This window comes from Copidosoma floridanum, unplaced genomic scaffold (assembly GCF_036245765.1).
Source record: "Copidosoma floridanum isolate Cflo_tuat_1 unplaced genomic scaffold, Cflo_Japanese_pri ptg000015l, whole genome shotgun sequence".
NCBI classification, from domain to species: domain Eukaryota; kingdom Metazoa; phylum Arthropoda; class Insecta; order Hymenoptera; family Encyrtidae; genus Copidosoma; species Copidosoma floridanum.
The window spans coordinates 5,824,638-5,849,094 of record NW_028321892.1 but is presented as its reverse complement, the minus strand read 5'-3'; the positions used below and the strand labels follow the sequence as shown (position 1 = coordinate 5,849,094).

Genomic DNA, 24,457 nt, shown 5'->3' with positions numbered 1-24,457 from the left:
GTTGAAGGTAAAAAACAGCTCATAAAATTAAGAAGGGGAACTTTGATGTAACCGTTTATACCTTATTCGAGGTTGTACGCATGTTAGATACTTTTTTCAAAATGCTGTATCTTAAAAGTTTTAAATCTTTTTCTATGTTTCTGGGTATAACAATACAGATTAGAATGTAAAATAAAAGTAAAAAAGCCGAATATTCTTCCAATATCCTCGATTATTTATTAATAATTAATACACATACACAAAGAGAGTTCAGCCAATCATAGTGGCGGGTTGGTAAGTAAATGTGAGGAGGGATAATGTACGGTGGCCTGCCTGGAAAGTCTTTCCAGTTTAAGTGTAGGAGGAGGGGGTCTTCTTTCCTACAATAAGTGTACGGCTGTACAGTGGCTCCATTCAGACACTCTCACCAGGTGGTGGGGGATCGTTGTGACGGGCCACTATGTCGCAATAACTATTTAACTTAATCACGAAATCGTAAGCCCGTGCAGAAAAAATACAATAATGTCATTCTTGTACTTCAATGATACGCTATTTACCTTACTTTTATATTTATAGTTGATTTTGCAGCCAATAAACAGGCACGACATGCTCTGCGTATTTCGTCCTTGGAAACTTTTTCGCTAAACAGTCGCCAAGGCTTACGTGTCTTGCTGGCACACCACGAGCGAAAGAGCCAGATTTTTCTTGCCACCTCTCTGTTTTTTTTTCTGTTATCTCCCACTTTCTTTCTATTTTCGAGTAATTGAGATGGAGAAACTTTTTTTGTGTCACTGCGTGCACACCAACGGATGAACTCATTACATTATTTACTCACTATATACGAAATATGCTTCTTAATTAATGTGCATCGAAAAAACACATGTATGTATGCACATATACTAAGATGTATCTTTTAAAATAAAGCATTAATTCACATTGAAAAAAATTTTCTTTAATTACAATCATATTACAAATAGCTTTAAAATATCACAAGTTGACACTTTATTTTAAGGAAGACTCACTCTCCAAATATATTTAGTTTAACATTGTTGTTCAAGACTACAAAATACGTTAAATGTTGTCTCATACGGAAAATTGAGGATTTCTCGGTCTTCTTGGATTCGATAGGTAAATGTAGACTGCTGGGTTCCTATGAAATATCTTTGGAAAAATTTTTTTACTATTATACATACACTGATTTAAAACATAATATCACTATGAAACTTAAATACCTTGCTTGTGAACATATTATCTGATCCACGATAGCAACACCACCATCTTTGATTTTTTTCCGTACTGATTGCGGTGGTGTGAAACGTAAAACCGTGTAATTTATTAATTCATTTTTAAGCTGGATGTATTCTAAAACATTGATTTAATGTAAATTCACAAAAAAATTATACTATTCCGTATACACTGTTACATACCACTTTCTTCTGCATCAGTTGCTACAAAAACTTTATCCAAATTTAGTACCTGCAACTTTTTTTTAGCTTGTACAGCAGCCTCTGTTACAGTTAAAAATGAATCCCTTCGATTTAAAATAAAATCCTTCCTTCTAAAATGAATGGCTAAATAGGGGCCACCACATAGAATTTGCGTTTTCTTGAAAGGAAATCATAGAAATATTAAATAGTATGTAGCTTAAAATGGTTGATATGTGATATTTTCTCCCACCTGAAAAAGAAAGACGAAATTCCATGTGTGATTACTTCTGTAATACCTTTAGTAAAGCCATGTGGCATTACATATGGTTTTACGAATGGCATTACATAAGTTTTAGCTTGGAAATGCTATACGTAATTCCATTTGAAAAAACACATATAATTACAAATTGGAAAAAGGAAAAAAATTTTGTCCTCTAGAAATAACTGCAGAATACTGTAATGCGTCATTTACTGTGAACAACTAGTGTCACCATCTGGATGATAACTCGAAAACAAGAGGATTCAAGTTATATTTCAGGAATAAAAGAAAAAAATAAACAAAATAAAATTTTTTCCTATAGAAGTAAAATCAGCTGAACCCCCTTGTTTTCGAGTTATCGTCCCGATAGTAAGACAAATTGTTAACTGCAAATAACTTATTATGATATTTAGCAGTTATTTCTAGATGATAGAAATTTTTTCTTTTTCCAATTAGTAATTCCATGTGTTTTTCCGTATGGAATTACACATGGCATCACCAGCTAAAACCCTTTATGTAATGCCACATGTAAAACCATGTGTAATGCCATATGGCTTTCCTGAAAGTTTTACAAAAGTAATTCTACATAGAATTCCGACACTTTGTTTCAGGTGGGCTGTCCATGCAATCAATAAGAAATTAATATTCAGAAGTAATATGGTTGAAATCATAATGTTAAATTATTATAAACTACTAGAATAAATTTATAGATAATAGTTATTTATTCGAAATAGTAATTTCTATACTATCATTCAAAGATACAAATAGTTTATTAACCAAGCTAGCTCGCAACAACAGTGCATAACTTATCGCCTACATATTACTACTGGTGATATATAAGACGAATTTCGAAACCTGGAAACCAAAAACTAAGTAAACGTAATATTACCACTGGCAATTAGTAATAATGATACTAAAATTATACTTTGTATCTAAGATTTGATGTCTTAAAAAAAGTTCTTGCTTCTATATTGTATTATGTAGCATAATTTATGTAATCTAAAAGTTTGACAAGATTAAAATACGTATTTTTCGCTAAACTAAAATGATAAAAAATCTGTGTTTAAAAAAGTAGCTTCAGTGAAGTGAAATTAAGGTGGCTTATTACGAAATCGGAATACCTTACGTATATATCAACAAAACTTAAACCAAATCACCTCTAAAAATTTAAAGCTGTGTTGCCAGTCAATTTTTAGAAAATAAATCTCTTAAGTAGGAGAACCATGGCGGTTCCGGCACCCCCCCCCCCAACTCCCCCCTGAGGTGATGGTGAAAGATAGGCTCTAGCTATAGTTGGGCTGTGGGTGGAGGAAAGGCGGTGGTAGGGGGAGAGGCTGATCTAGTGACCTGTAGTGATAGTAGGGGAGAGGCTATAGCTATAGTTGGGCTGTGAGTGGAGGAAATGCGGTGGTGGGGGGAGAGGCTCATCGAGCGTTAAGAGGAGAGGCTCAAGCATGATCAATATAGAAGAGGTAGAGGGGGCGGTGGGCGATGAGGACTACTCGGGCGGTAACGTCAGGGGAAGGAGGACTTCTGGATTCTGTGACGTCGGATGGTACTGACGGCCCCCTTCCTTTCCAACCGCAAATCGAGCTCCGACGTCATCAGGATGGGTCCGAAAGGTATAGGTGACAAGCCCAACGTACAGCGCGAGAGGAAGATGATCAAGCACGAACGGATATTTCTTATCAGCAGATGTTTTTTTTTATTTTCTGCTTCCACTCAGTGTTTTAGGAGTCTCAGCGTAATCGTTTTTTTTTTTTTTTGTTCTTCTCAAGAGCGGGCGTATCGAGTTGTTGAAGAAAAAGTTTTATTGGGAAAAGCGGATCGCGTATCCCGTTTAGCTGCGACCAACGTTGGCTTACTCGACGCAGTACCTTGCCAAGTAATGGAGCTATTATTTCTTATCCACACGGATGTGTTAGCCGTGGCCGATGACTTTTCGCTTTTTATTTAGGCGTATAATGTACCAGCGTCATATTTTTTTTCTCAAGAGCGGGCGTATCGAGTGATGCGAGCTGTCAGAGAAAACATGCATACTATTTTATTTCCAAAAGTAAATCGCGTATCCCTTTTAATTCCTCAACGCTTGCTCACTCATTTTTTTTTTTTTTTTTTGACGCAGTACCTTGCCAATGGTTATAGCTATCATTTCTTATCTACATGCATGCATTAGCCGTGACCGATGATTCACCACCTCTCACTTAGGTATATAATGCACCAGTGTAATATTTTTTTAGCAAGAGCGGGCGTATCGAGTGATACGAGTTGCCAGAGAGAACATGTATACCATTTCATAACCGAAAGTGTATCCCAACATTGCTTGGCTTACTTCCCTTCACCGCAGTACCTCGCCAACGAAGAGGCAGTTAATACGATATAGTAATTTTAATCGGCGCAGTAATAAGGAGACGTGAATGAAAAAAATCGACATAGATTCATGAAGAACTAATTTATTGCATAAGTATTGTGTATCAGGCATACATTAAGTAGAGAATATCGTTTTGTCGTTGCTCGTCTTTTAAAATCCATTTTTGTAAAGCTGTAGCATTCTTCACAGCACAATGAGCTGGATTAAATTGGTGATTCATGCATTCGATATCATCCATACTAATTTTTTTTAAAGCTGGACATTGCTTAATATTATAATTGTACCTATAAAAATAATTATATTACGCAATTATTTAGTAAAGCGTATAAATTATACTATGAGTAATGTACGTATTAAATAGCACACGACGCAACCATTCGATTTTTTCAAGACCTTTTACGTGAATAACATCATCTTCTTTAATAATGGCTCAAAAGGTTGTAGCTAGATCCTCGTAGGGAACTTCTCCCGAGCTCCAACGAAGACCGTGGTAATTAAACTCCAACCATCGATTTTCACATTTGTTCTTAGGTAAGAGCTGTGTCCAAGAATATGGGGGCTTAAAGACAAAAACTGACGGTGTAGCATTTTCTTGTAGAGGTATAATAGCGACCTCTTTAAAAATAAATTCGTTATGCATGTTTTTAAAGCCTTGAACATCAACCACGTACTTCGTCATCTTAACGTTGTGACGATTATTAGTTAACTAACCCCTCTATCTATGTGTCATCTCTTCAAAAAATGTACGCTCAAAACCTTTTCGGTTTGACTAGGCTTCGTAGTTGTTAAGTTAAATGGGAAGAGGATAAAGAAAAACACTGCACTTAGAGAAAAAGCCGGGAGGCATAAAGAAACACAATTTATTAATGAACTAAATTACAAACATTAATGAACAAAATTGATATGTGTTGTGTATGTGAGAATCTTCATGAGTTTTTGAGCAGGTTCTCTTCGGTCGCTAATGGGCGTAACAGGGTTACACTGCGTATAAAGGTGGAGTTTCCGGCCTTGACTGTGGTGACTCGAGTGACCTTGTCGTCGCCTGGATACACCTCGAGTACTCTTCCTAGCCTCCATTAAGCACAGGGGATGTTTTTGTCGATGACGAGGACGATTATGCCTGGTTTGAGGTCATCATCTCCCGTGAGCCATTTTTGCCGCTTTTGTAGCTCTGTGAGGTACTTAACTTGCCATCTCTTCCAGAAATGTTGTCGGGCCTTGGAAATAAATCGCCAGAGGCAAAGGCGGTTGTCTGGAACAGAAAGCAAATTATATTCCGGCAGCATCGTCATAGGGCGACCGACTAGAAAATGCGCTGGTGTTAGTGCGCTTGGGTCATTTGGATCGCTGGAAAGGAAGCATAATGGTCTTGAATTGAAAAGAGCCTCGATTTTAATGGTAAAAGTATTTAATTCTTCGAATGTAAGCAATTAATCCCCGACAACGCGCTTGAAGTAGTGTTTGAATGATTTTACGGCTGCTTCCCAAATACCGCCAAAATATGGAGCCAGAGGGGGGTTGGAATGCCAGGTTATGCCCTTATGTGAAGCGAAGTGCTCCACGCTGTCTTGAAACTGCTCAGATTGCAAAAGCGCACATAATTCGCGAAGTTAGTTGTTCACGCCGATAAAATTTGACCCGATGTCGGAATAAATGTTAGATGGCCGGGCTCGTCGACCGATAAATCGTCGCAGAGTACCTAAAAACTCGTTGGTTGTCAGATCACTTACGATTTCTATATGCACCGCCTTTGTAGCCATACAAATAAAAACACACCCGTATGCTTTAACTCGCGCGCGATTTCTATGTTTCTTTTCTTTAGTAAATAATAGACCGAAAAAATCAACCCCGACATGCTTGAATGGGAAAGCTTCGGTGACGCATACTTTAGGCAAATCTCCCATTTTCATTTGAAGAGGGGTTGGTTTGTACCGTACGCATGGAACGCAGCGACGAATAATTTTCCAAACTATGTTTTTTCCGTCCAAGAGCCAATATCGTTGCCGAATAGCAGAAAGCGTGCTTTGAACTCCGGCGTGGTAAGCGTTTATATGCATCTCACGAACTATAAGATTGGTCACGTGATGGCGAGAAGGTAAAAGTATCGGGAATTTGCGGTCTGAATCTAATGGCGCTTTGGTTAATCGACCCCCGACGCGAAGTAATCCGTCTCCGTCAACAAAGGGATTGAGCTCTGCTAGTCGAGTTTTCTTGGCTCCCCTTGCGCTTGTTATGAGGTTGATTTCGGATTGATATTGTTCGGATTGAATGAGCCCAAGAACTATTTTTTCCGTCGCGATTCTCCCTCTCGGACTAATATTTTTACTGGTAGAAGTATTTGATTTGAGTAGCCGTAAACAATATGAAACCGAATTAATTAGAGTTGAATATGACGAAAATTGGGAAAAAACGTTTGAAGTTGAGTGATTTAATACAATGCACGTAATTTCTTTTAAACCGGGTAATCGCGAGACAGCAGAGACCACGTTCGCTGGCCATGAATTTTCTAATGAACGAAGCCACGACGGCCCTTCAAACCACAGTCCGTTTCGAAGAAACTCGCCAGGGAGCTGACTACGTGACAAAGCATCGGCTCGATTGTCAGCTGTTCTTACGTGTTGCCATTCTATCTTATCTCCGAGCGCCTGTATTTCAGCGACGCGATTGCCTTCGAATGGTTTGAGAGCTTGGGCTGGTTTTTGTAAGCCAATGAAGAACGTTGGTGGAATTGGACCAGAATACAATTTTGTCAACATATTGATTTATTGAGGGACTTATTCCCTTATACAAACGGGCGAGGACCCGCGCCCCGCACAGCTTAAGCCGGGGAATCGTGGCTTTCTCGATAGGAGCAACTCGAGATTTGGCACACGCTAGACGAATTAGTACGCGTCCACGGCTATCGCCCGTACGAATGTAAATACAAGCACCATACCGCAAAAACTATATATCTCCATGCGCGTTGAATTGTCAATAATAAGTCGACGTGGTATGCATAAACTAGAAATTGAAGAAAGCTGTTCCACGAAAATATCCCATCGTGAATTTAACTCTTGTGGTAAAGATTTGTCCCAATTTAACTTTAATTTCCAACACTCCTGAATCATCGTCTTGGCATACAAAATTATGGGCCCGAAAAGTCCCAATGGATCAAATATAGCAGCGTTTTTTGATTAAATGGAATGCTTTGTGTGTTTTTCGACCGAATCACCCAGATGGACTAAATATAAAATTTTGTCGTCGTTCGAGTTCTAAGCGATTCCCAATATTTTTAGAACAGTATTCGTCTCGATCACGCAATCTACATTGATTATTTGCTTTTCAAGATTTTTTTACGCGTTGTGATGGTTTGAAGCCCAACGACGGATATCAAACTCTCCCCTCCGCAAAAGAGAAATTACCTCGTTGCGAATTTCGAGCACTTGTTCGATCGTATCGGCACCAGTTAAAAGATCGTCAACGTACAAATCGTTTTTGAGTACTTGAGCAGCTCGCGGAAAGTGTGCGCCATCGTCATCAGCGAGTGGCTGAACTGTGCGTATAGCAAGATGAGGAGCAGAAGACATGCCGAAAGTAACCGTATTAAGCTCTAAAGTTCTCACTTCGCTTTGGTGATACCACACAATATGTTGAAACCGTCTGTGATCGGGGTGAACGAGTATTTTCCGGTATATCTGTGCGATGTTGGCCGTGATGACATATCGATAGGTGCGGAAACGCAAAAGATGATCAAACAGTTTAGACTGGATTGTAGGACCAACCATTAAAACGTCATTTAAGGAGAAGCCCTTACTGGCCTTAGCGGATGCATTGAAGACGACGCGCACCTTCGTGGTGCTGCTTGACTCTTTTATTATCGGGTGATGAGGCATGTAATAGCCACTCGAAGACTCGTCACGTACCAATGACATGTGACCTAACTCAATATACTTATTCATTACCCTTTCGTATGCTACCTTAAGTTTGGGATTAGAATTAAGTCGAGTTTGTAACGCATTGAGGCGTCGGAGAGCTTGAGGCCTTAAATCGCCGAAATTCTCATTTTGTCGTTTAAACGGTAATTTGACAATGTAACGGCTGTCCTTATCGCGCGCAGTGTGTTTAAAGTAATGTGCCGAGTACCGAAGCAATCGGCAGCTTAAGAGGGCGTTGTTTTTCGACGATTGTTGAATGCCCGGGAGTATTGCTCAGGCTTGCGTTGTGACTACTCGTAGGGGCAGGGGTACTCCTGATACGGACCGCGAGCTCTATTTTAAACATATCGACGGAATCATCGATATTCCAGCGCTCACGCACGCGACCTCCGAGGGCTTGATGAAAATCGTGGTCGATGCTCGTCAGCATCTTAACATGTTAAAACCGCTGACGGTAACCTTAGAAAACGGCCTTGTGGTTCGATTGCTTAAGAGAAAGTTGCCGTCAGTAGTACGACCCAAAATAGAGGAATCCCTTGATCTTAATACGTATCCGACCTTTGAAAGATTTTTTAAGTTAGTGAGTGACGCCGCGTTTGGATTGAGTACCCTGTCGAATGAATCGTCGCGTCAAGGAGGCGGGTTTAACAAGCGTCTGGCGGACGGAACTTTGGCAGATTCAGAAGCTCGCAAAACCGAAACGCAAGTGCGCTCTCTTGTCACGGCAACACCAGCTGCCTGCTCCTATTGCAATGCGAACCATCCGATTTTTAAGTGCTGCGACTTTCTGAAACAGTTCGTTTCACAGCAGTGGAACGCAGTCAAGGACAGAGGGTTGTGCCGGAACTGTGTTCGCCCGCACACTGGCAATTGTACGCTTCTCTATTGCAAGGAGTGCAAGCGGTATCACAACACGCTTTTGCACTTAAACCCGACCCGCAACGCGAATCCCAAGTAGACTCCCAAGCCTGAATTGTCTAACAACACAAAATCTACGTAACTAGGTATGGAGTGCTTGAGTTTAGTTTCTCACACGCCACGAGCTCAGCTGATGATGAGCGCAATGACTCTAACGAGAAACGCTGACGGAAAATTAATTCAAGCACGCGTGCTTCTTGATACTTGTGAAACCGCGAATTTTTTAACATCTAGTTTCGTACGACTCCTAAATTTGTCAACGAGTCCGTGCAACGTACCTGTAGGCGCCATCAATATGCTGCGCACCGTGTCGAAGGGTCGAGTCGCAATTTATTTTTGCTTAACGGATAAGACTTTTAGTAAAACTTCGAATTTTTTAGTCATATCAAAAATCGCCAAACTGATTCCGGACAAAGTTTTTCCTCGCAACTTGATTAAAATTCCCTCCAACGTACACTTAGCCGATCCACTATTTCATCTGCCAAGATCTGTAGATGTTCCGTTTGGAGCTGGCATGACTTCATCGCTTTTTAGTGTGGGTCAATTAAATTTATCTCGCGGTAACGGCGATTTGATTTTGCAAAAAATACAGCTCGGATAGATAGTTGGAGGCGGTACTGGACAAATAAGCGGGAACTCAGCGGTTACTTGTAATTTGATCAAACTCACGCGTCAAATGGAAAAATTTTGGGTTATCAAGGACATTGGATCAACATCATCAAAATCAATCAAAGAGACATGGTGCGAGCGATTAAGCAATCGAACCACAAGGCCGTTTTCTAAGGTTACCGTCAGCGGTTTTAACATGTTAAGATGCTGACGAGCATCGACCACGATTTTCATCAAGCCCTCGGAGGTCGCGTGCGTGAGCGCTGGAATATCGATGATTCCGTCGATATGTTTAAAATAGAGCTCGCGGTCCGTATCAGGAGTACCCCTGCCCCTACGAGTAGTCACAACGCAAGCCTGAGCAATACTCCCGGGCATTCAACAATCGTCGAAAAACAACGCCCTCTTAAGCTGCCGATTGCTTCGGTACTCGGCACATTACTTTAAACACACTGCGCGCGATAAGGACAGCCGTTACATTGTCAAATTACCGTTTAAACGACAAAATGAGAATTTCGGCGATTTAAGGCCTCAAGCTCTCCGACGCCTCAATGCGTTACAAACTCGACTTAATTCTAATCCCAAACTTAAGGTAGCATACGAAAGGGTAATGAATAAGTATATTGAGTTAGGTCACATGTCATTGGTACGTGACGAGTCTTCGAGTGGCTATTACATGCCTCATCACCCGATAATAAAAGAGTCAAGCAGCACCACGAAGGTGCGCGTCGTCTTCAATGCATCCGCTAAGGCCAGTAAGGGCTTCTCCTTAAATGACGTTTTAATGGTTGGTCCTACAATCCAGTCTAAACTGTTTGATCATCTTTTGCGTTTCCGCACCTATCGATATGTCATCACGGCCAACATCGCACAGATATACCGGAAAATACTCGTTCACCCCGATCACAGACGGTTTCAACATATTGTGTGGTATCACCAAAGCGAAGTGAGAACTTTAGAGCTTAATACGGTTACTTTCGGCATGTCTTCTGCTCCTCATCTTGCTATACGCACAGTTCAGCCACTCGCTGATGACGATGGCGCACACTTTCCGCGAGCTGCTCAAGTACTCAAAAACGATTTGTACGTTGACGATCTTTTAACTGGTGCCGATACGATCGAACAAGTGCTCGAAATTCGCAACGAGGTAATTTCTCTTTTGCGGAGGGGAGAGTTTGATATCCGTCGTTGGGCTTCAAACCATCACAACGCGTAAAAAAATCTTGAAAAGCAAATAATCAATGTAGATTGCGTGATCGAGACGAATACTGTTCTAAAAATATTGGGAATCGCTTAGAACTCGAACGACGACAAAATTTTATATTTAGTCCATCTGGGTGATTCGGTCGAAAAACACACAAAGCATTCCATTTAATCAAAAAACGCTGCTATATTTGATCCATTGGGACTTTTCGGGCCCATAATTTTGTATGCCAAGACGATGATTCAGGAGTGTTGGAAATTAAAGTTAAATTGGGACAAATCTTTACCACAAGAGTTAAATTCACGATGGGATATTTTCGTGGAACAGCTTTCTTCAATTTCTAGTTTATGCATACCACGTCGACTTATTATTGACAATTCAACGCGCATGGAGATATATAGTTTTTGCGGTATGGTGCTTGTATTTACATTCGTACGGGCGATAGCCGTGGACGCGTACTAATTCGTCTAGCGTGTGCCAAATCTCGAGTTGCTCCTATCGAGAAAGCCACGATTCCCCGGCTTAAGCTGTGCGGGGCGCGGGTCCTCGCCCGTTTGTATAAGGGAATAAGTCCCTCAATAAATCAATATGTTGACAAAATTGTATTCTGGTCCAATTCCACCAACGTGCTTCATTGGCTTACAAAAACCAGCCCAAGCTCTCAAACCATTCGAAGGCAATCGCGTCGCTGAAATACAGGCGCTCGGAGATAAGATAGAATGGCAACACGTAAGAACAGCTGACAATCGAGCCGATGCTTTGTCACGTAGTCAGCTCCCTGGCGAGTTTCTTCGAAACGGACTGTGGTTTGAAGGGCCGTCGTGGCTTCGTTCATTAGAAAATTCATGGCCAGCGAACGTGGTCTCTGCTGTCTCGCGATTACCCGGTTTAAAAGAAATTACGTGCATTGTATTAAATCACTCAACTTCAAACGTTTTTTCCCAATTTTCGTCATATTCAACTCTGATTAATTCGGTTTCATATTGTTTACGGCTACTCAAATCAAATACTTCTACCAGTAAAAATATTAGTCCGAGAGAAAGAATCGCGACGGAAAAAATAGTTCTTGGGCTCATTCAATCTGAACAATATCAATCCGTAATCAACCTCATAACAAGCGCAAGGGGAGCCAAGAAAACTCGACTAGCAGAGCTCAATCCCTTTGTTAACGGAGACGGATTACTTCGCGTCGGGGGTCGATTAACCAAAGCGCCATTAGATTCAGACCGCAAATTCCCGATACTTTTACCTTCTCGCCATCACGTGACCAATCTTATAGTTCGTGAGATGCATATAAACGCTTACCACGCCGGAGTTCAAAGCACGCTTTCTGCTATTTGGCAACGATATTGGCTCTTGGACGGAAAAAACATAGTTTGGAAAATTATTCGTCGCTGCGTTCCATGCGTACGGTACAAACCAACCCCTCTTTAAATGAAAATGGGAGATTTGCCTAAAGTATGCGTCACCGAAGCTTTCCCATTCAAGCATGTCGGGGTTGATTTTTTCAGTCTATTATTTACTAAAGAAAAGAAACATAGAAATCGCGCGCGAGTTAAAGCATACGGGTGTGTTTTTATTTGTATGGCTACAAAGGCGGTGCATATAGAAATCGTAAGTGATTTGACAACAAACGAGTTTTTGGGTACTCTGCGACGATTTATCGGTCGACGAGCCCGGCCATCTAACATTTATTCCGACATCGGGTCAAATTTTATCGGCGTGAACAACTAACTTCGCGAATTATGTGCGCTTTTGCAATCTGAGCAGTTTCAAGACAGCGTGGAGCACTTCGCTTCACATAAGGGCATAACCTGGCATTCCAACCCCCCTCTGGCTCCATATTTTGGCGGTATTTGGGAAGTAGCCGTAAAATCATTCAAACACTACTTCAAGCGCGTTGTCGGGGATTAATTGCTTACATTCGAAGAATTAAATACTTTTACCATTGAAATCGAGGCTCTTTTCAATTCAAGACCATTATGCTCCCTTTCCAGCGATCCAAATGACCCAAGCGCACTAACACCAGCGCATTTTCTAGTCGGTCGCCCTATGACGATGCTGCCGGAATATAATTTGCTTTCTGTTCCAGACAACCGCCTTTGCCTCTGGCGATTTATTTCCAAGGCCCGACAACATTTCTGGAAGAGATGGCAAGTTAAGTACCTCACAGAGCTACAAAAGCGGCAAAAATGGCTCACGGGAGATGATGACCTCAAACCAGGCATAATCGTCCTCGTCATCGACAAAAACATCCCCTGTGCTCAATGGAGGCTAGGAAGAGTACTCGAGGTGCATCCAGGCGACGACAAGGTCACTCGAGTCACCACAGTCAAGGCCGGAAACTCCACCTTTATACGCAGTGTAACCCTGTTACGCCCATTAGCGACCGAAGAGAACCTGCTCAAAAACTCATGAAGATTCTCACATACACAACACATATCAATTTTGTTCATTAATGTTTGTAATTTAGTTCATTAATAAATTGTGTTTCTTTATGCCTCCCGGCTTTTTCTCTAAGTGCAGTGTTTTTCTTTATCCTCTTCTCATTTAACTTAACAACTACGAAGCCTAGTCAAACCGAAAAGGTTTTGAGCGTACATTTTTTGAAGAGATGACACATAGATAGAGGGGTTAGTTAACTAATAATCGTCACAACGTTAAGATGACGAAGTACGTGGTTGATGTTCAAGGCTTTAAAAACATGCATAACGAATTTATTTTTAAAGAGGTCGCTATTATACCTCTACAAGAAAATGCTACACCGTCAGTTTTTGTCTTTAAGCCCCCATATTCTTGGACACAGCTCTTACCTAAGAACAAATGTGAAAATCGATGGTTGGAGTTTAATTACCACGGTCTTCGTTGGAGCTCGGGAGAAGTTCCCTACGAGGATCTAGCTACAATCTTTTGAGCCATTATTAAAGAAGATGATGTTATTTACGTAAAAGGTCTTGAAAAAATCGAATGGTTGCGTCGTGTGCTATTTAATACGTACATTACTCATAGTATAATTTATACGCTTTACTAAATAATTGCGTAATATAATTATTTTTATAGGTACAATTATAATATTAAGCAATGTCCAGCTTTAAAAAAAATTAGTATGGATGATATCGAATGCATGAATCACCAATTTAATCCAGCTCATTGTGCTGTGAAGAATGCTACAGCTTTACAAAAATGGATTTTAAAAGACGAGCAACGACAAAACGATATTCTCTACTTAATGTATGCCTGATACACAATACTTATGCAATAAATTAGTTCTTCATGAATCTATGTCGATTTTTTTCATTCACGTCTCCTTATTACTGCGCCGATTAAAATTACTATATCGTATTAACTGCCTCTTCGTTGGCGAGGTACTGCGGTGAAGGGAAGTAAGCCAAGCAATGTTGGGATACACTTTCGGTTATGAAATGGTATACATGTTCTCTCTGGCAACTCGTATCACTCGATACGCCCGCTCTTGCTAAAAAAATATTACACTGGTGCATTATATACCTAAGTGAGAGGTGGTGAATCATCGGTCACGGCTAATGCATGCATGTAGATAAGAAATGATAGCTATAACCATTGGCAAGGTACTGCGTCAAAAAAAAAAAAAAAAAAATGAGTGAGCAAGCGTTGAGGAATTAAAAGGGATACGCGATTTACTTTTGGAAATAAAATAGTATGCATGTTTTCTCTGCCAGCTCGCATCACTCGATACGCCCGCTCTCGAGAAAAAATATATGACGCTGGTACATTATACGCCTAAATAAAAAGCGAAAAGTCATCGGCCACGGCTAACACATCCGTGTGGATAAGAAATAATAGCTCCATTACTTGGCAAGGTACTGCGTCGAGTAAGCCAACGTTGGTCGCAGCTAAACGGGATACGCGATCCGCTTTTCCCAATAAAACTTTTTCTTCAACAACTCGATACGCCCGCTCTTGAGAAGAACAAAAAAAAAAAACAACGATTACGCTGAGACTCCTAAAACACTGAGTGGAAGCAGAAAATAAAAAAAAACATCTGCTGATAAGAAATATCCGTTCGTGCTTAATCATCTTCCTCTCGCGCTGTACGTTGGGCTTGTCACCTATACCTTTCGGACCCATCCTGATGACGTCGGAGCTCGATTTGCGGTTGGAAAGGAAGGGAGCCGTCAGTACCATCCGACGTCACAGAATCCAGAAGTCCTCCTTCCCCTGACGTTACCGCCCGAGTAGTCCTCATCGCCCACCGCCCCCTCTACCTCTTCTATATTGATCATGCTTGTGCCTCTCCTCCTAACGCCCGATGAGCCTCTTCCCCTACCACTGCCTTTTCTCCACCCACAGCCTGACTACAGCTATAGCTTCTCCGCCACTACCACCAGGGGGGAGCTGGGGAGGGATGCCCGAACCGCCATGGTTTACCTACTCTCTTTAAAATTCATGTTTAGCTTGGGCCCTTATGGAAGGCCATACAATATTGATTTAAAACGTTACAATATTTTCTAAAATATATCATAACTTCCTGTATATAATTAAGAATTACAAGTAGAAGTTGTAAGCTTCTTAGTGATATAAAAAATCTGGGTGTGCCAGGTAATATTTTGATATTAGCTATCGAAAAGGTTATTGTGTATGAAAAGACACAGGTTACTTGAGCTCTGGCAGCGTCATGACCGGATGTTTGCAGGTGTGATGGTCTGATGTCACGCAATCTGATAGTGCACGTGTGATGAGCAACCTCAAATATAAACGTGTGTACATGTTACACCCTAATAAAAAGTTTTTTTTTATTGACATAAAAGTAACAAGTTGAACAGGAAATGAAGGGCAACATAAAACTCAGAGTAAATAATTTCTTTTCTAATAGGGACACAAAAACCTCTATTTGTACTACTAATTTTTTTTTGTGTTTCAAGCAGACAAACATGGCATGAGGTATTCATGGGAAAACAACTAACAATTGATTTTTATAGTAATTTTTAACAAGGCAACTGAAGTTTATTATATTTCTATACAAAGAATTTTTTTTTTACATTTTAAAAAAGGAAATAATTTAACTTTTCTTTATATTTAAAAGAAAATTTTTTTTAATTTTAAGTGGTGGGCTGCGTTGAATAATGAAATAACCATTTTTCACCTATTTTTATCTTGAATATTGGATTCTTTTATAATAGTATAGTCATAATTTTTAAGTTAATATTAAAGTAAGAAATATTGTCAAAATCACGTGTTTGCTACTTAAAACATAATATTTACCAGTAAGATGGGGTCATACATAAATAATTTCTATCTCTTTAACAGTATCAAATGTAACTGTTAAAGAAATGATTCTTACGTCAGGTCTTGTGACTGCACCTAACATTAGGGAAAAAGACAGTAGAGTACGATTTCCTACTCCACTGACCAATTTCTCGCACTACAGGTATAAGAGCGAGTAAGAGAGGACAAGAAAATAAACGAGTGAAGGAGTCAGGCTGACGGGATAAGCCAAAGCAAGCTGAGAGCCCAGGGAAGAGAGAAAGAGAGAGGGAGAGGGAGAGACAGAAAGCTAGGTCCACTGTGCTGCCGCTGCGCAGTAGATACACCGATACATATAAGTGTGTTCATTAGCGAATTTCGTGCTGACGCGGGTTATCTGCGCTGGAGTTGGGCGTGTATAAATATACACTTAGAGATATTTTGAGCTCGTACAAAACATCTACCAGTATTTGTACTGTACGAGTTAAACACATTATCGAGCTACTACGAGCTAAGCATAAGGCTTTCACAGTTCAATGCTTGTGCTCTGATAGTTTAATACAGTGGCAAACTCGCAGAAATCGAAGAAAAAGAGCAAGCGAGCCCAAGCGTTTGTCATCTCTCATAACGATTCCAAGGCTCACTAGACAGCTGACTGAGCCGACGTAGTAGGGAGAGCCTCGGGATCGTCACGAGAGATGACAAACGCTTGGTCTCGCTCACCATTTCTCTTTTCCTATGGCACAAAGTTGCACTTGGCAATCTCGATACAAAAAATGTCGGGCCCACAAGCTGTCCCTACCATCAAACATCAGCTGAGATCTCAGCTAAGATCTCTGGTGAAGTTACATGCCAAAACTCAGCTGAGATTTTACCTGAGATTTCACCTGAGATCTCACCTGAGAATGAAGATATCACAGAGACTAGTTATTTTTTCCTTTTAAATGATTTCCAGTTGTTTGGTATATAAAAGTAGAGATCAAATTTTTTATTATTATGGTATTATACTCACTTTTTTCCATTTTAGATAACGACACTTAAATTTCTGAAACTCACAAGTTTTCAGAAGATCGATTACTCTTCGAAAATAACCATACTCAAATACTGAGAGAAAAAAAAGTGTAGCGCAAATATTAATTTAATTTTCAAATGATCGGGAGAAAAAATATTTTACACAACTAAATATAGTATCAGATGTCGTACACTTTTATTTCATCAGTAATTTTACATAACCATGAGAACTAAGTTTTTTGCTTGAAACACAAAAAAAATGAGTAGTACAAATAGAGGTTTTTGTGTCCCTATTAGAAAAAAAATTATTTACTCTGAGTCTTATGTTGCCCTTCATTTCCTGTTTAACTTGTTACTTTTATGTAAATGAAAAAAAAACTTTTTATTAGGGTGTAACATTAGCCGTGACCGATGATTCACCGCCTCTCACTTAGGTATATAATGCACCAGTGTAATATTTTTTTAGCAAGAGCGGGCGTATCGAGTGATACGAGTTGCCAGAGAGAACATGTATACCATTTCATAACCAAAAGTGTATCCCAACATTGCTTGGCTTACTTCCCTTCACCGCAGTACCTCGCCAACGAAGAGGCAGTTAATACGATGTAGTAATTTTAATCGGCGCAGTAATAAGGAGACGTGAATGAAAAAAATCGTTATAGATTCATGAAGAACTAATTTATTGCATAAGTATTGTGTATCAGGCGTACATTAAGTAAAGAATATCGTTTTGTCGTTGCTTGTCTTTTGAAATCCATTTTTGTAGAGCTGTAGCATTCTTCACAGCACAATGAGCTGGATTAAATATTATTAATATTTACTAATGCTAACAATCGGTCATTTGTTCAGCCAAACTCGTTGCAAAAAGAGCGGTGAAAATCGCTTGACAATTCAATTGCTGCTTGGGTGAACAAACGATTAATTATTAATTGATTAATACTACTCCTTAAATGTCAAAACGGTGACTATGGCCGTAATAACTCATGATTGGCGGTACTTATAATAATAGGAATAATAATTATAATAATTCTTATAGTAATAATAATAATCTTAATAATGATAATAAGAATAGCAATAAGAATACTAGTGCTTTGCCTGTCGTGAGTTAACACAATTTGTTTTACCGGTAGTTTGAATGTTTATAATGTTACAAAAATAATACGGAATTTTGGTAGAATTTTAGTAAACATGTTTTTCTGCTGCTAGTAGTTGGAGAGGGGGTCGTCTCGTGGTACCCTAGGGAATCATAAACTCTGTTACCCCTATTGGAGGCAGGCGTACGGACTCTCTCTCCGAGTCAAGAAAAAGGGAAGGGTTACTTTCTGTTTTTCTTTACATTCGGGAAAAGTGTTAGCAATCAACTAGATTACAAATTAGATTATTGCAGTATGTTTATAATTAATAATGCGATGCAAAAAGGGTTACTCTGTAAATCATGAGCTTGCGAACTTGAATGGTAAAAATTGGATAATTCCTTGAAAGTTACTAATGTTGTGTACCAGGTTTGTTATAGTTAATATGTAATGTAGTTGTTTGCTAGTGGTGTAGTATGTACTGGTTGTTTGTGACGATTATGGCTTGTAATAATATTTTCGCTTATTTCTATGTGTTAATTCTAAGCTATGCTAATGTTTAACTTTATGTTAATCTAAAATTATATCTGCATTTAATATTTCCGTTTAACTGTTCCCAGTTAAACTTTTGTATCGATGGTTGTAGAAAAATATTTTATTTTGCATTTCCGGTCAGCATAGGCCAGCGTGCATGTACATAAATCATCATTGTACTGCAGGTCTCAGTAACTTGCAAGTGATTCACCTCTTTTCGGATGCACGTTGGTCTTTGCACGAGTGCCTTCAAAACAACATTCCTAGGGAATGTGCAGGGGGAAAAAAATTTGTTTGTAATTTTAGTTTACCGACATTACAATAACAATAATAATAATAACAATACAACCACTATAGTTAATTACAGTTAAAACTTGAAATGCTTACTGATTTTGACGTTATCTTAGCAACGCTTCAATATTTTTTCTAGCACTTTTAAGCCATTTTCCACTACTCCTTTTATAATTATTTGATGTATATAATTTGTTAGCACATTTCCACACTATTACTGAGGTAGCGCTACGGCACACTGGTTTTTTTTTTCTTGAATTTTCAATAAGTTTATTAACTGCATTATTGAATATGTACAAGAAAATGCATGATTTTTGTATACTTAATCAAAATACGAAAAATAATCTTACAGAATGCTTAACCATGAACCTCGCTCCTACCCTACATAGAAAATCTTTCTCAAAATTCAACCATTAATAATTGCCATGCAAATTGAATTTCTTTACAGAAAGTATTTTAAAATACTCTTAAATCGCTCGTATATCAAAGCTTTGGGATTGCTGTGAGTTAAGTTTAAATTTATCTTACAATTTTGCATGAGATTTTGCATGTTGACTAGCAACCGTCCTTTTTTCAGTTTCAAATTCATTGTTGCCAATTACTTTTCACTCGTTTTTTTTTTTTTTTTTACTTTTCTTTTTTTTTTTAATAGGTGCGGGCTGCGTACTTCAAGAAATGTTTATTGCAATGACTATATACCTATTCTATTTGTTTTCGCAAGAGTAAGGCTGCATCTCTCGTTACACCTATCAACATAAATATACTCTTTCTAGCAAAGCTCTTAAATGATTAATATAATTTTATTGTCATAACTTATATTCCTTACTGATTTTTCAGGTATTAATAAGCTTAAACGATCTACTAATTTATCAGAATCATCGTAGTATATATAATGTACTTGTTGCGTTAATTTAGCAATTTTGTTATGAAGTATCAGAGATCCATTTTTTTTACGAAACCTTGAGATCGAACATTGGAACAATTATTTTATTAAACTTATTGCTATTATGGATTCTTCCAACTTGGGTTTTTTTTTTTTAACCTTTTTTTATGAACATTTGGAGTTTTAAATATTGTGTCGTGTTTTTCTGAATGGTCCTGTGTCATCATAGGTTTATTAGGATACTTTGTGACAATTAGCTCCAATAATCCAAAACTCATTGGATAATTTATATCGTTAATTTTTATACGAATATTTTTAAAGTCTATTTACGAATAACCAAACTTGTACACCTCATTTTCTTCTTGTACTCCCTACTTCATACTACATAAATTTATCTGATTATGATTAACTACTTGTAAACTTAAATTCTTTGAAGAATTTTTACTGACTTAATTAGAGTCAACTGATTGTATTTTAATAATATTATTCAAGTCAGAGTCATTATTATTACTTTGACTAATGGTAGACTTAAGTATTATATTTTAGTACTAAATTTTTCTTTGTTTTTTTGTTGATTCATATCATTTACTTCATGTACTGACATAAAACGTTTTTTTTTTTTGTTGATACATGACGACATTAATGCTCCAACGTCTTGCAACAGACCGCAATAGTTTCGATTTAGTTTTTAGTCATTTCAGCAATTAGAGCATAAATTTTTTAATTGTATATCTGAGTTAATAGAATCATGCCTCAAGTTGTCTTTATCGTGACGAAATGAAACTAAAAAATTAACGAAATCTTTTATGAGATGCTTTGGTATCTGAGCATATGACTAACAATGATTGAAGGAGTGTATATTTTTTGTCTACCCATGCAGAAAAAAGGTTTTACATTATCATATTTTTAACAAGCTATATTATGAAAAACCATTATAGGATTTGGTAGGTAAAGATTCTGGCAAGACAGTAGTTTTGCCTTTGCCAAAAAGTAAATAAGTTACACCTTCTATAAGCTTGAATTTATTTTAAAAAAAAATTGTGCTTTGGTTTATACAGCGATTTGAAATACACATTTATATTTTTAAACTCAACTCCATTGGGATGCACGATTAAAGCTCATAAGCTATTAGTTTGACCACAATTTGATGAAGCGTAAAATGTAGCGCAAGACTCTATGTCTATAATGTAGTAAGAATCAGTTACAACTGATCTTTTAATAAAACAGTATAGTGCTTACATAGGGGTTATTAACCCAATTACTGCCCACTGAAATTTTTGTCCGTGCTCATTTCTCGATCTTTTTCGATGTAAATTAAAGCAGTTTTACTTCATTTTTATCTTTAGCATATTATACAATTAAAGCGACGAACGTCTTTCCGTTATGTTACTTACTTTTACTTCAATAATTTTTCTAGGGCTGATATTACTCGCTTCTATTACTGTGTACGGCTGTAAAATCAGTACCAGTTGCGTCCTCAATTACTGCGTGGGTTTCTCACATAAGTTTTACATGCTGAAGCCTTGACTCAATTGCTGCACACCAACGATTGCGCACGACTAAAAAGTTTTGTAAGTTGAATTCGTTTAGAGTAACTTAGTTAAATAATTATGAATGTCATTATGTTAAGTATGATTCTAAATTGAACGTTTTTAATATCCGAACGTGTTACAATATCTGAGCACGCGAATGTTCCTAGTTTTCTTATTTTGTATTACCGTCGAGTGCGCAGCAATTGGTGCCTGCAGAGTGATTGGGTCATTTATCCCTAGTTTATACTCTTTATTGCAACGAATTTGCTGTCCATAATTACAATATTTATTTTTCTGGATGCTTAGTCATATTATAACTTATGAAGACTATTTATCATTAAGTGTCAACATTCATGGTAAAAGAGGACATTGTCTTGTTCGTAAAATCATGAATTCTTTACCAGTGGAGCTTTATTTTTTAGGATTTCAGTAATGCATAGATACTAAGCTTGCTAAGCGTCTTGCTAGAAGATAAGAAGTTAATTTCCTGGTCGCAATGTGCAAAGAGCATGAAATAGTTAAAAATTAAAATTTTAAAAGTCAACAAGATTTAAATCAGACACGAATCAAATAAATTTTAGCTGAGCAAGCATAGCAAAGAGTTAAAGCTAAAAATTAATGTGGTATGGGGTTGAAGTAGAAGAATAAACAGAGTATGAACTAAACGAAAATAAAAGGGTATCTTGAAGGAAAAGCAAGACAGTGCTTTTAGTGCAATCATTGAAGCTACCTCATAAGATATGAATACTAAAAGCAAAAGTGCTCGAGTCATCCGTAGAAGTGCTTTAAAAGGTGTTCGTAGTGGAGTGATAAAATCTGTTGACAAAAATTGTGTTACGATTCTGCATATATACGCTTTCCTACTTTAATTAGTGAAGCTTTACCTGTGATATCCTTGTTTGCTGGTTTGCGTATAATGGTGCAAAAGCCAATAATGAAATAGCTTGAATTATGTTAAGCATTAACGCTGCTAAGTCAGACAAAAAGCAGGTAGCACAGAGTCAGAGACACAATCAAACCAGGGAAGCTATTGCCCTAAGAAGAGATCTTCATCTTAAAACACATAAAACTGGATAAGAAGTATATTCAATGTCTTACGCTGGCAAAAGTTAGAAAATAAAATAATACAAAATCCAAAAAAAAAGGTTCAAAGAAATTAAGCATTCTGATTGAGTTTGGACCAACATAGATTTGATAAAATATTAAATCTTAAAAATTTCCTATTTCCGTGGAGTAATAATGAGAAACAATTCACCTGCTGATTGTCCACGGTTTTGTGAAACAGGTGTTTTAAATCTTAATGATGATAATAGACCCGGAACTCACTTGGTGGCTTATCGAAAACGTGGTAATAATGTTGTATACTTTAACAGTTTTGGAGATCTGCAGCCACCTACAGACTTAATGTTTAATCTAAAAGTTGGTAAGTTGAAATTTAATAATAATAATAATAATAATGATAATAATAATAATAATAATAATAATAATAATAATAATAATAATAATGAGCGTTATCAAAAATTTAAATCATACACTGTGGTCCTTCGTGCTTTAAGTTTTTTTTAAAACAAATAGTGCTTTCTTACATGGAAAGAGATCGCTTGGTTACACTTTGACAACCATGGAAGAAACAGTACTTCTTTTATGTTAGAAGCACAGTATTTGTTATCGATTGAACTATCTCCAAAACACCGCTGCGTTATTGGCTTGGTAAAACATTTTTCATTTAATTCAGTTTCAAATATACGACAGGCCATTTATTAAGATCAACTCAGCAAGTGCTAAGAAATAACACCACTCATGTTTCAGACTTACCTGTAGCAATTTAAAAGATAAATGCATTAAGAGTTGAGTCTAACATTACGAGTAGAGCTCACATAAAAAGCAACAAAGAGCACGCGATTCATGAATTTATTTTAGCTATACCACTAAAATATAAGATTATTAAAGTTCCTTCATAAATAATTAATTGACTGATAATTGGGCACATCGTTGATCATAAACAACAACGTTTCGTACATCACAATGGTGATTTAGTCAATTTTCGTGCAGAAGTCATTGCACAGAAAACAATTTTCACAATGGGTGTCATTTATAATCAAACAAATTATGTAGGCAGCTTAATATGCACTCCAGTACTCAGTCACAACGAGTTCTGAAACCGTCAAGACGTTAAATAAAACAGTCTACCAAAGCATCGAGACATCTAAGAAAACAGCCAACACGTCAAAAAATAACTTATCAAAACATACAGTTTACTAATAGTCGTGATCTAAAAATTTGAAGTCCAGGTGAAAAATAAGTGGGTTTCTTCTTCATTCTGATGAAAAATTGATGATAAATGCAGGTTGGCTTGGTATTAGAGAAGGAAATTATGATCTTACTTATAATACTAGCTGCTTTGGTAGCACGCTTTCACTGAATAGGATTTTAGATTCTGCTAAAGACTATCGTAAGATAGTTGTTAATGTAAAACATGATCTTATATTTACAAAATCAAGAAACACTATTAATGCCACGTTGCAAACTCCAGTTGATAACAATACTGCTAATCCGGCAGCTTGAAATTAGAGATAATTTTTAAATTCATATTATGACAAAGATTGTGCACCTCTATTATGCAAACATCAATTTCCCAAACGAATACCTTTAGTAAAAGAGGTTTCAGTTAATCCTCTAGCAAGACGCTAAGCAAGCTTAGTATCTATGCATTACTGAAATCCTAAAAAATAAAGCTCCACTGGTAAAGAATTCATGATTTTACGAACAAGACAATGTCCTCTTTTACCATGAATGTTGACACTTAATGATAAATAGTCTTCATAAGTTATAATATGACTAAGCATCCAGAAAAATAAATATTGTAATTATGGACAGCAAATTCGTTGCAATAAAGAGTATAAACTAGGGATAAATGACCCAATCACTCTGCAGGCACCAATTGCTGCGCACTCGACGGTAATACAAAATAAGAAAACTAGGAACATTCGCGTGCTCAGATATTGTAACACGTTCGGATATTAAAAACGTTCAATTTAGAATCATACTTAACATAATGACATTCATAATTATTTAACTAAGTTACTCTAAACGAATTCAACTTACAAAACTTTTTAGTCGTGCGCAATCGTTGGTGTGCAGCAATTGAGTCAAGGCTTCAGCATGTAAAACTTATGTGAGAAACCCACGCAGTAATTGAGGACGCAACTGGTACTGATTTTACAGCCGT

At 37.8% G+C, this 24,457-nt stretch overlaps 1 protein-coding gene across 1 annotated transcript in view; it reads right to left on the bottom strand.

Moving 5' to 3' along the window:
• Nucleotides 1-949: 949 nt before the first annotated feature.
• O-fut2 (O-fucosyltransferase 2) overlaps nt 950-24,457 on the bottom strand; it is a 206,205-nt gene continuing 182,697 nt past the window's right edge. The window contains exons 6-8 of the mRNA XM_089592288.1: nt 1,407-1,584; nt 1,212-1,341; nt 950-1,140 (exon numbers count right to left, since the gene is read on the bottom strand). Coding sequence (XP_089448414.1) covers nt 1,020-1,140; nt 1,212-1,341; nt 1,407-1,584 — 429 coding nt within the window. The 3' untranslated portion in view covers nt 950-1,019. The remainder of the gene's footprint in view (nt 1,141-1,211; nt 1,342-1,406; nt 1,585-24,457) is intronic.